The sequence below is a fragment of the Tursiops truncatus genome, chromosome 4, assembly GCF_011762595.2.
Source record: "Tursiops truncatus isolate mTurTru1 chromosome 4, mTurTru1.mat.Y, whole genome shotgun sequence".
Classification (NCBI taxonomy): domain Eukaryota; kingdom Metazoa; phylum Chordata; class Mammalia; order Artiodactyla; family Delphinidae; genus Tursiops; species Tursiops truncatus.
Genome location: NC_047037.1, coordinates 36,028,574 through 36,041,179, shown reverse-complemented (window position 1 = coordinate 36,041,179; position 12,606 = coordinate 36,028,574). Strand labels below are relative to the sequence as shown.

General features: G+C 39.3%; 1 protein-coding gene across 4 annotated transcripts in view; it reads right to left on the bottom strand.

Annotated features, from left to right (window-relative positions):
- The window catches only part of KCNAB1 (potassium voltage-gated channel subfamily A regulatory beta subunit 1), a 396,177-nt gene that overhangs the window by 49,585 nt on the left and 333,986 nt on the right, over positions 1 to 12,606 (bottom strand). For all 4 annotated transcript variants that reach the window (XM_019946228.3, XM_073803822.1, XM_073803823.1 and 1 more), the window contains exon 8: positions 8,586 to 8,672. In XM_019946228.3, coding sequence (XP_019801787.1) covers positions 8,586 to 8,672 — 87 coding nt within the window. The remainder of the gene's footprint in view (positions 1 to 8,585; positions 8,673 to 12,606) is intronic.

Genomic DNA, 12,606 nt, shown 5'->3' with positions numbered 1-12,606 from the left:
AGCTGGGGTGAGCAGAAGCCGTCTCCGTTCTCTCTCTTTTTTTTTCTTGATTAAAAACAACTTAAGGGGAAAAAAAAAAACACCCTTTCTGAGCTTGGTGAAGACCACAGATTTGTGGTGAGGAGGTACAATGGGCCTCCAGACACGTGGCCCACGTTGTTTCTCCTTTTGTGTGTTACTAGTGATAGCAGTTGTATTCCTTCTGCCTTCACTGTTGACTGAAGATGTGAAGAAAGGGAAAAAAGGGAGAGAGAATAGAGGAAGTAGGTAAATTGCATAGAATATTACCAGGATCCTCCCTTCCAAAAGGATTTTATGAAATGAGGTTAGGAATCTTTGGCTTCCATAGAAAGCACAAAATATACCCATAAATGTTTACAAATTATTATCGGGAATATTGTTTCCTTTAAAGCCAGCTTATCACATATTTTCTTCAGCCTTGGCAAACTTAACTTCTCAGTATGTTCTAAAACTCCTATTCTCTCTATGGAATCTAGTTGGAAAATGAAAATTGTTAACCAGGGCTCTGTTCCTGTTAGATACACATCAGAGTGATCCATGCTCCAAACTCTGGAAATTTCTCCAATGGCCCTAGAAGTTGACTCTGCAAATCTGAGGCAGCATGCCAACAAGTAAGGGTGGTGAACTCTGTAATGTGCCTTTGCTGTGTTACTTAAGATTATTCAGTTCTTCTCAAGAAAGTGAGAGAAGTGAATAAGGAGGATAAATGAAACTGGCTAGAGAAACAAAAAGCTTGTGAGACAGGCAGAATTCACATAATGTGTGAGTTCACATAACAGTAAGACTAAGTGGATTAGTAAGCTCTGAGTCATGGTAGCCATAGACAAAGTAGAAAATGTGTGTACTGAGCATTGAGGGAAGGGTGATGATATTCACAATGATATTCACAATGCATCCTTACGCCTATGACGTGAAGCACAAAACATTCAAGATACACTAAATAGGGCTTCCCTGGTGGCGCAGTGGTTAAGAATCTGCCTGCCAATGCAGGGGGCACAGGTTTGAGCCCTGGTCCAGGAAGATCCCACATGCCACGGAGCAACTAAGCCCATGCTGTACAACTACTGAGCCTGCGCTGTAGAGCCCGCGAGCCACAACTACTGAGCCCGCGTGCCACAATTACTGAAGCCTGTGCACCTAGAGTCCGTGCTCTACAACAAGAAAAGCCACCGTGGTGAGATGCCTGCTCCCTGCAACGAAGAGTAGCCCCTGCTCGCCGCAACTAGAGAAAGCCCACATGCAGCAACGAAGACCCAACGCGGCCAAAAATAAAATAAATAAATTTAAAGAAAAAAGATACACTAAATATACATGAACCATGTGAAGACTCAAAGTCTTTTTTTGGTATAATTTTCATTGTCAAGTGTGGTCTTAAATTAGTCACCCACTGGTGACCCCATTCTGGCTTCAAAAATCCTCTGTGCAAGAAATGCAAAGCGTCTATATCTGCACATCAGATTAACTGGTGAACTACAGTTAATGGCTAGGCGGATTTGTCCCTGAGTCTTTCCAATAGAGCAAGTGTGCTATTGACCCAGGCACCTTCTGTCTGCTGGTACAGATATTCAAAAAATATCAATTGAATGAATGAGTGAATCTTATTATTGAGTTTTTTTCTAGATACACTTTTGAAAATAAAATCACAGGCTTAAGATCACCTTTTGACTGAATAGATTAACCCTGGAAAATCTATAATTACATAATTTTAAAGGGCATGGAGAATTTCAGAACAAAAATTTCAAGGAGAAAAATGTGAGCTAGAAGAAAATTCTATTACCAACTGTGTACCTTGATTCTACATGGCCTCACCACAGACCCCTGGCTAACCCTGCAGCTTGGCCACCTTCATTTGATTTTCATCACATTATTTTAGGGTCTTAGTTGTCTCCTATGCTTACCTTTGAGAGAGACCCAGAGAGAAGAGAGTTTTATGTGTATGTGTGTTGTGCGGGGCGTTCTAGAAATGAGGCTTCTGTTTCTTCCCCTGCTGTGAGTGAGGTGCTGTACCCACAATGCTATCTCCTTCAGAAGCCACTTTATATGTTACCTCCATTTTCAGGGGAGGAGACTGAGCCTCAGTGAGGATAGAAACTTGCCCTAGGCATACAGTCTAACAGGTAGCAAAGCCAGGATTTAAAGCTGTGTCTATCTGATGCCTTCCCAGTCCATTTTATAGAAATATTGTCCTAATGAGAAGGAGGCCCACGATGACAGAAACATGAGATTTTTCTAAAAAACCACACCAGAGACTGAAAGAACACAAAGTGAACTCAACCATCCCCCCATGTTATTTCTTAGAATGAATGAAATTAATTTCTTTTTTAACAGCATGACTTGGTGTTCTGTAAAGGATAAAATATCAGCTGAATACGTCTAAAGCAGCAGTAAATTGGTGAATTCACAGTTAAAATGGAAATAAAACTGATTTAGTAAAATTGGAACACAATTTTTTTTTTTTTTTTTTTTGCCATGGGCTTGGTAGGGTTTGGCTCATCCTCTTAGATATGAAAATCACTTTCTCCAAATTAATTTCTTGAAAACTCAGCTGTCCTAGCCTTTCAAGCCAGGAGGTTAGATTGATCTGATGAACACCAGAGGCCCTCAGAGCATCCTGGCCAGGGTCATAAATGAAATGGGTTAGATAATTTTAAAATTTGATATAGTAATCCTCAGGGGCAACTGAACTGCAAAAGAATCATGCCTCCATTCGTTTCTGCTCATTTAGGTATCAGCTAGATTTCTGGAGAGAGATCTGGCATCCGGATGCTGCTGTTAAGAGAGATGACGAGAAATGGGATGTAAGAGTGTCCTGGCGCCCTTTGCCAGCAACCTATCCTTCTTAATATCACCCTAAAATATGCTGAACCAGATCAGGTACCAGAATGTTCATAGACGTTAGGAAACCAAAATAGGTTTTCAAGTAGAGAAAGGTGATGGTGGATCTATTTAACTTTAGAGCTTCATTCATTCAGTCAAACAACTTGTTCACTCATCCGTCTAATCATCCATCTATCCATCCATCCATCCACACAATAAATACTTATTGAGCCCCCAGTATGTATCTGGTGCTCTGCTAGACTTGAACTAGAGTTTAGAGACCTGTGTGGTCAAATAGCAGCCACTGGCCACATGTGGTTATTGAGCACTTGAAATGTGGCTGGCCCAAATTAAGATGTGCTGTAAGTGTGAAATACATAACAGATTTCAAAGACTTAGTATGAAAAAAAGTAATGTAAAATATCTCCTCAGTAATTTTTATATTGATTCCATGTTGAAATGATCATTTTTTATATATTGGCTTAAATTAAAATATATTTTTACAATTAATCTCACCTGTTTCTTTTTACTTTTTAAATGTACGTAATAGAAAATTGAAAATACATATGTGGCTTTCAAAATATTTCTATGGAACAACACTGTTACAGCCTATTGGCAGAAGATTTCTTCCTATTATGTTTTTTTTGCAGGGGACAGATTGAGGGTGTCTTTCAGGGAAGACAATAAAATACAAAGGCAGAAGGGATGATCCATGGTGGTTAGACAATATTTCTAGGTTTGGGGATCATTACATTTTTGTTCTGAAAACTTTACTTTGGATGCTAAATATCCAGGGCCAGCGTTCTGGAATTGAGAAAGTGTAGAAAATTTGGGATCCTGCAATGTTTGCCACTCTCTGGTATTTCCTGAGCTGTCACTGGATGTCCTAGATTCCTGAATATCTGTAGATTCCTGCTGGCATATGTGGACAGTAAAAAGATGGCTTAGAAAGAAGGAAATTCTTTTGGAATAGGTTGTTTGACATGATGATGTTATGGGAATTAAGTGAAGCTAACTTTGATCTTGTCTCTCTTATTTGAAATAAGACATCTGGGTTGTTTTATGTCTGCATTGACCTACTAGCAGGAAAAAAATAAATAATTTGAACTGTAATTAGATTGAGAATAATATCTAATGACTCTGGGAGTTTGTGAGATTAACTAGTTTTGGCAAAAAATTCTAAATAAATAAAAGAGGACTCAATTCCAAATTTTTTAAATTAAAATTTAATTAAAGTGTAATTTAATTTTAAAATCTTCATATTCTCAGATCAATGAATTTAGTGGCCTTTCTTCTTTCCTTTTTTAAAAAGCTACATAAACTAAAATGGGTCCCCTCTTTTTTCTACTATTCACAAGTGGTACATGGTTTATAGCCTCCTTTCATGCCCACAATCATGCTCAGTTATTTCCTCTCTGGATCAATGAGAAGAGTATGGATGGAGAAGTTAGTCTAGCACTTGTGAATGACAGAAAACCACACCAGAAACTCCTAGTGCAGGTCCTCAGACACACAATTGCTCTGTGTCTATCCATGTCCAACATGATTCATGTTGGAATGAACTTTCTCTTGACTAATGAGCTTAAGAGAAGATTTTGAAATATACTTTGGGGATTTATGGAAGTGAGAGACTTAAGAATGTGAGTATCATGGAGCTCAAGGAACTGTCAGTGACTCTACTGGGAAGAACACAGAAGTGTAAGAAAGAAGAAATGGGACATGGGACTGATTTTTTCTGGAATTGGAAAACATGCCATCAACGCCAGGTATTATAGCAGAGACAGATGGCATGGCAGGTGCTGTGAAAGAAAAATGAATTACTACTAGGTGAACCAGAAAAAATAAACAAGAAGGACAGAGGACAAAGTATACAAGCTCCCCTCTGTTGTCAGGAACATCTTCCCATAGCTGTAAAATGTCTAATTGCATTCCACAGGGTTGTAGATTACAAAGGCTGTCTCACCTCCTCCTCCATTGGTTGCACTTTGGGAATTTATGGCCATTCTTTTGAAAGGGCTCACTTTTTGTCTAGTGGCTTTCTAAGGAAGGAGGGAAGGGAACAACTAATTTGATCCATGATGCCAATATCATGAAGATGCTACTGCTAATCTTTTTCTGGCTCAATCTGTTGTCATCTGATATGTAGAAACTGGACGAGACTCACGCTGGTTTACTCTAGAAGTGTTCCCAATTAACATCCTTTCATGGTGCGAATCAAGAGGATGGGGTTGGCATTTTAATAAATTTAAATCAAAGTTGTTTAAAATGAGTCTTAGAAAGCTGGGCTAAGTTCTCTCCTTAGTTCCCCAGGGTTTAATATAGGTGCCTTGGCAAAATCATAAGTTAGGGTGTGTTGTGGGTCCATGGAATTGACGGGAATGGTTGAAACCAATTAAAGGTGATCTACAAATGTTAAGGGTTTACTGTGAGGCACACATACAAAGAACAGTGCCAACATATGTAGATTTAATATAGGAAAATTCAGCAATATGCACTTGGCAACCACTGTTCCATCGCTTATATTAGACAGAAATGGATGCAGTTGAGCCTAAAATTGCCAATGTGAGTTGCTAAAGAAAAGTATGTGAATGATATTAAGGCTGTTACCAAAAAAAAAAAAAAGGTGTCTGGGAAAGTATCTAGTGATGGTTTTGTCACTATATTTGGAGAAGAAATTGAGTAATTAAAGGCTATAGAGTAACACTGACAACAAGTCATTACTATAGGGTTTTCAAGGGTAATTTTGACTATACGTAACATTTACTTTTCTATTGTTTTTAGAAACCCTAATAGCCTTCCTAAGGTAGACCCCATTGTACAGGTACAACTTTCACTCACATACACACATATATGATTCACAAAATCATTGCAAAAATGAAAATAACAACATGGAATCCAGACATAGCTTACACACCTTTTTTTTCATTTTTAGAAGAGAAAATGCACCCAAGGCTACCTGGAAATCCCTATTTCTTATTTTTTTCTTATTTCCTATTTCTTCTTCTCTCTGTTGCCCAGATCAGTCCTTTCCTCTGATACAGTAAAGAAGGAAAGACTAAATATAGAGAATGAGTTTCTAGAGACTAATACCAAACTGGCCCTTCCATCTGGCTCACCTTGGAACAAATGAGTATATTGTTTGAGGATACACATTTTCTGCAAAGCTAGGGAGACATCACAGGGAAGCTATTTCAATCTGGAATAAGTCCTACATGGGGACTTGCCTGTAGTGTGAACCTGCTAAGTCATCCCAGAGGAATAAGCCTCGGAGTCTTATGTGCCAGCCAGGAGTGGATCTCCCTTTGCTGGGGGTGGGAGAGAGCAGGCTACATCCCAGCATAAGGAGGTTGGTTGCCGCAGAGCTTTGACATGCCATGTTTCTTGACCTTATCAACAAGTACAAATCTCTATTTGACACCCTTCATTAGACTTCTGAACTTGGACAATGACTTATGATAAAACAGCTTCCTGGACTTCCCTGGTGGCGCAGTGGTTGGGAGTCCGCCTGCCGATGCAGGACAGACACAGGTTTGTGCCCCGAACCTGTGCCCCTGGTCCAGGAAGGTCCCACATGCCACGAAGCGGCTGGGCCCGTGAGCCATGGCCGCTGAGCCTGCGCAGTGAGAGGCCCGCGTACCGCAAAACAAACAAACAAAAAATACCACAAAGCAGAATAGGAAGCTGTTTGTTTGTTTTTTTGTAGTATGCGGGCCTCTCACTGTTGTGGTCTCTCCCGCTGCGGAGCACAGGCTCCGGATGCGCAGGCTCAGCGGCCATGGCTCACGGGCCCAGCCGCTCCGTGGCATGTGGGACCTTCCCGGACCGGGGCACGAACCCGTGTGCCCTGCATCGGCAGGCGGACTCTCAACCACTGCGCCACCAGGGAAGCCCTTTGTGGTATTTTTTTGTAAGAAACTCAGAGAAAATGTAAATATTCTCTGATTCCAGCGGAGCCTGGTTAATGCTGCAGTTATACATTCTCTATCAGGTAGCAATCTGGTTTGTTTTTGTTTTCTATGTTTTGAAGCTCCCTTCTGATAAATGTCAACACATAATTAGTCTTTATATAAGAGATACCATTATCTTATCAGTATCACATAGTTTGGCTCCTAATTGAGAATCTTCTCCTCTGTAGGTATATAATGCAAATTATAATGTTTTCTGTTTCAGAGACTTCTATATCATATTCCTCAGATTAAAGATAGTGGTAGAATGGGGAAAATGAGCCAAAAAAAAAAAAGATGCTGAAAAATCCCAGATGTTCTTCTTTCCTGTACATAGCATAATTGCAAAGGACATTTTTCCAAAGAGGAAAATAGTCACTAGGCACTTAAAATGGGAAGCAATTTCAGTCTTTCACAGCCGCCACTGAATGGCATTTTACTTGACAATTGTGCTCACGCGATAGCTTCAGTGCTCTGTTTTAATGTGGCATTGAGAATGGTGTGACATCACATTATCCTTGCAATAAGCACTTCTTACACTAATAAAATGTTTATGATTTGCTTTATCAAACACCTATTCTTTGCTTTGATAAAAATATGCATTTTATGTCATTTCCATGGATAATTTCTTATTACGAATTTCCAACACTGATATTGCTTTATAATAAACTCCTAATTTACTCAAATCAAAAAAAGCAGAAAACTCTAAGAGAAAATTAGATATATAAATATATATTTTAACCATTTCTCTGTGGTTGAGAAAGACATAAATAGTAAGGAAAATAGTTTCCACAACTTTTATTTTCAGAAATGCAGCCTACAGAAATATTTATATACACTGCAATCATTTATAACTTCCATAACTTCTATAACCCTCTAGCAAGAACAAACCTTTACAGAACCTGATTTATTACAAGATCCTGAACTACCTTTTGAATCATCAAAACTAAATTTACCTTAGTGTAATTTTATGTCAAGTATTCTAATTCTTTAAAAATTTGTAAAATCCATGTCATATAGTAAACCTCAAATAACCAAAACATTATTTTTTCCTTCTTTTTCCCAAATATCTTCATTCTCATTCACCTCAGGTATATGATAATCCATATGATTATAAATCTCAATTAACTAGAACCTTCTTTTAAATTTTTCCTCCCAAACTATCTTCAATCATCCTAGGTAGTTTCCATAAATAAATGCAGACTGAAGAAAATCTGGTTTTAGGAACATTCTGAAAGCTTCCACAGGGAGATACTTAAATTGTCTTTAAACAGTTGTTAACACAATGGGGATAAAATATTGCAGCTCCTTGAGAATCAAAAACCAGATTGCAACGAAGAGTCACATTTTCAAGTAGTCGCTCCTCTGCTCATGGTAGCACTTAGCACTTATCACCACAGATTGGAGACTAATCTGACCTAGAGTCATTATGAAGTAAGAACACCCTCAGAGAACTCACTCCAAAATAATGATGGCTGGGTTATAAACTCCCCTTCCAATTACGTTTATTGTTTTAGTTGATAAAATCACAGAAGTGAAAGGAACCTGGAGAAAGTGAGCACTGTAATGGTACGAGCCACACTCCCAGTGCCTGCAACTGCTTAAAAATTAATGAAGATGCAAGATGTGGAGCACTGACTTTGTGGGTAAATATTAAGGCTGAAAGACATCGACTGGAAAGGTTTTTATTTTTCACGTTCAGTCAAATCAGTCTGAATATATTTCATTTCCTACTGTGAGTGGAATAAGTCGCCAAGCTAGAATCAATAACTCTAGAGTCTTTTATTACATTTCTTCACTCACCTTCCATGGGGGTGTTACTGTCTGGTCGATTTGCGAAGACTACATCCACATACTCGAGCTGCAGCCTCTGGAGGGAGCCCTTCAGTCCTGGAAACAGAAGCAGGAAAACCTCAAAAAATCTAAATATGAGCACTATTAGAAATAGTTGAAGCTTGGTTTCCTTCAAGAATTTACTTTAAAAAAGAAAAAGCATTGGATTAGTTTCAAAAAAGACATTGAATACTGTGATGTGTTTATTGGCCCCTAGAACCTTTTAAAAATATATCAAGGGCTGACGTTGTCCCCAACAAAGAAAAGCCTTAGAACTTTCTCAATGGTATTAGTGCTCCACTGGAAATCCACACTTGGTAATGACTTTTCACGGTGGCTCCTGTGTGGCTGTGTCTAGAAGCAAAGTAATAAAAAGCAGCCTGAGTTTAACTTCTTTCTTCCTGAAAAATGCAAATTGATGTCATGTTTTGAATTACTTAATGGGCTTATAATGGGATGGAGATATATTTATTGCATATCAAAAACAATAAAATGGTGTAAGTCATAAATAAGTGACTGATAACCCCATCTTAACGTACACATGGGTTTTAATAGCAATAAAAGGGTTGGCAAATGAAGGCTTCGCTCAACATTTTACTAATTAAACAAACAAAAGTTCGAAGAACCTTAAATATAGCTGAGCCCTACCGTTTCTATTATTCCCCATTCTTTTGAGAAGAAACAAAAACACTAGAAGCCCTAAAGATTTAAGGGGTAATATAAAGGAGAGAGTGAGAGCTTAAAAAAAAAAATCTGGAGCCAATAATCTATGTCTCAACCCTAACCACTGAGTGACATTCCTATGATTATGCAGAAAAAATATTTAATTTCAGTAAAATTAATACTTCCCTGAGACAGAACACGTTGTATATAGTATTATGCAACCAAAAGGATGACAGTGTTCAAGAATTATTTTCTCATTTCTATGAGGCACAGCATTTCCTTACCAGCCTATTTAATTCCACAGGAAGACTGGGGGTTTTTCTCTTTTTATTATAGGTGTAAAATTAATTGCATGTTAAATGAGGCTCTTATAAATTTAAATTTGGCTCATTTAAATTTGATTTTTCAAACTGGCTTATCAGCCAGCCACAATTACTTTTCTGACAGGAAGATGGAGTGCTTGAATACAGTTCTGGAAATATTTTTTCATTAATTGAGAAAGGATTGTCTGTGATGGTAGCTTGTTAAAAGAAGCACTGATGAAGAGATTAGGGCAGACAGGTGTTGTAAAGTCTAATGCCTGTTCTTAAAAAACCACTGGCTTTCAGGCTCGGGGTATTACCAGCTATCTCAATGGGCATCTTGAAATTAAATTCAGCTTAAAAAGCACTATGATATGAGCCACATTTGGAAGCAGCTGTGTGTATGGAGGAGGTAAGGAGAGGAAAAGATAATTAAGCAAACAATAACAGGGTATCCCTAGGTCTGAAGGGTTGGAAATCTGTTCTCTAGCATGTGATCCCACTTGGGTTAGTTGACCTTTTTGTGTGTGACTCAGTTCTCTAACCTGTAGTGGAGATAACAATACTTACAACCTTCAGGATCGCTGCTCCAGAGAGCAGATAAAATCAGTTGGCAAGCACTTGGTAAGTGCAACAGTCTATAGAAGTGCGGTAGTTATAACAGTGGTGCTCACATCTGCAAAGACTCAAGATGAATGGTGCCAAAGACTAGATGCCAAAGATTTTCACTGGACCTCCTGGTTTTAAAGGGAGACATTTAGTGACAGTTCTGGCCCATGCCTGGCACTGGAAACAAAGTGTCCTCCTTTCTGATGATGGCGCTCTCCCTCTATGCTCTTCTGAACAGCTCAGTGTGGGCTGAGAGAAACTAGAAGGAGCTATGACTAACTCTGACCTGTTGGAATGCAGTGTGATCAGTCACAACGTAAGTCCTTTCCTCTTCCATGCCATAAGCAAGTACTGAGTTCCAATTTGATCTGAAACTGTGCTGGGCTCTGGGGGGTTAAAGATGCATGGACATGGTATTTGTATTTATCTCCAGGGACCAAACAGTACATACTGAGAGCATCTATTGGCAAAGGTTCATAGTTCAAGGTAATAGTATGCACCCATAAATAATGACATGGACTTGATAGAATGACAGTCTCATTGTATTCAGTCATTCCTCATCTCTCAATTCTTTCTCCGGAAAGCCTTTTTTCTTGATATTTAGGCCAAGATTCAAGAGTATTCACGTGAGAATATAAGAAATGATGTGTTGTATCCTGTCAATGATCCACCAGGTCTCTACTCTGACTCTGAAGTGGAGTAAAAGGAGGTTGTGCACCTAAGAGACACTGTCTGCTCACTTTGAAAATCTCAATCACATAAAGTCTTGTAATCCATGGCATGAATTTTGGATTTTACTCTTTGTGAGATGGAAAGACGTTGGTGAGGGGCTGGGAGGTAAAGAAATGGAGTTAAGTTGGGGAAATGATGATATCAGATTTGTGTTCTGAACTGATCTCTTGGCCTGCTGAGAGTGACCTTCAGGGGCGAGAGTGACAGCAGGGAGGGGAGACCAGTGAGGAGGTCATTGTAGTAGACAACGCTTGGACCAAGTTGATGAGAAGTGTTCAAATTCGGGACAAGTTGTATAGGTAGAAATAAGAGGACTCTTGGTGTGCTGAATATAAAGTGTGGAGGTAGAGGTATCAAGGAGGACTCTTAGACTTTTGGCCTGAGAAGTTAAGTGACTGTTAGTAAGTGAGAAAGTCACGGGAGAAGCAGATTGGTGGTGGTGTTGGGAGCCATGATGGGTCTGAGCAGCACATCAGTCAACCCCACGGAGCTCTTGGCTGCTGGATGGACCAGTCTGGCATTCAGAGGAGAGGTCTTCATGCAGGTGCGGCACAGGCCTTGGGATCCAGAGTACTAAATCGCGCTGGCTTCAATGACTTTGCCAGTCTCTTAGCCTCTTTGGACCTTAGTAGCCTCATCTGTCCACAGACAAAGTGGAGCTAGATGGTCTTTCTGTTTTGATCTTTCATGTGACTACAAAACAAATCAGCTAGTCCTGGCTTTTTCCATTCGGATGCTTTAATCTTGTAGCAACATAAAGACATGCTAACAAGTGTCTCCTTGAGAGCCATTTAGGGTTTATCTCCAATAAACAAATAGTCATATTCTACCTCTACTTAGCAAATGCTTGTTGAGCATTGGCTTGGGGCCAAGTATTGTTTTAAGTTTAAGTAGATGAGCAAAAATGCATTAACCTTGGCTCCAGAGCGGCATCCGAATGGCTAATCATGACCTAAGGAGGTAAGTGATCCCGTGCAGCGAATGCACTTGCTGAAGGCACTTTTGACATTAGCCTGTCCCTTGGCGCTAACCCAGTGTCTGTGGGAGTGAAGACAGGAGAAGCAGGAGAAACGTTCCCTGCTCTTGAGGAGATGTCTAGATGTTAACGGGCAAGTCCTCAAAAGTCCACAGGAGAATAAATTATGTAAAGAAAATAGCTTTCAAGTGACTATAGTAAAAAGAAATCTAAGTTAATCTCTCTTTTAGGTTCTGAAGTGTAACAGGAACTGTATTGTTCATAAGGTGAAAATTGATTCAATTTAAGCCTATTTCATAGGCGTCTAAAGGAATATGTTCATTCCAGATGTTAAGCAGTTTTGTCAGGGTTAGAGGTGGAACATGTGTTCATCGTTGCAGATTTAACTCTAGAAACAAGGCCACAGGTAGTTTGGAAATTCTGCAATGTTCTCTTCAAATATGCTGTGTCATCATCTTCTACTCTTATGGTATATTTGTTTTCCGATCAGGCTTGAAAAAAAATGTTGCCTTAAATAATGTACACTGCTTCCCAATATAATTTTCCAGCTTCTTCTTGGCAGACCTCTCAGTCATGATTTGAGACATGCTTCTTTTTATAAAGACTGTCCTGCATTAGAATAATATAACTGGCTACACCTCCCATTATGAAACATGATTGTTTTGGGTGGGTGATTTCAGTTTACCATGAACATGGTGCACTGGGAAGG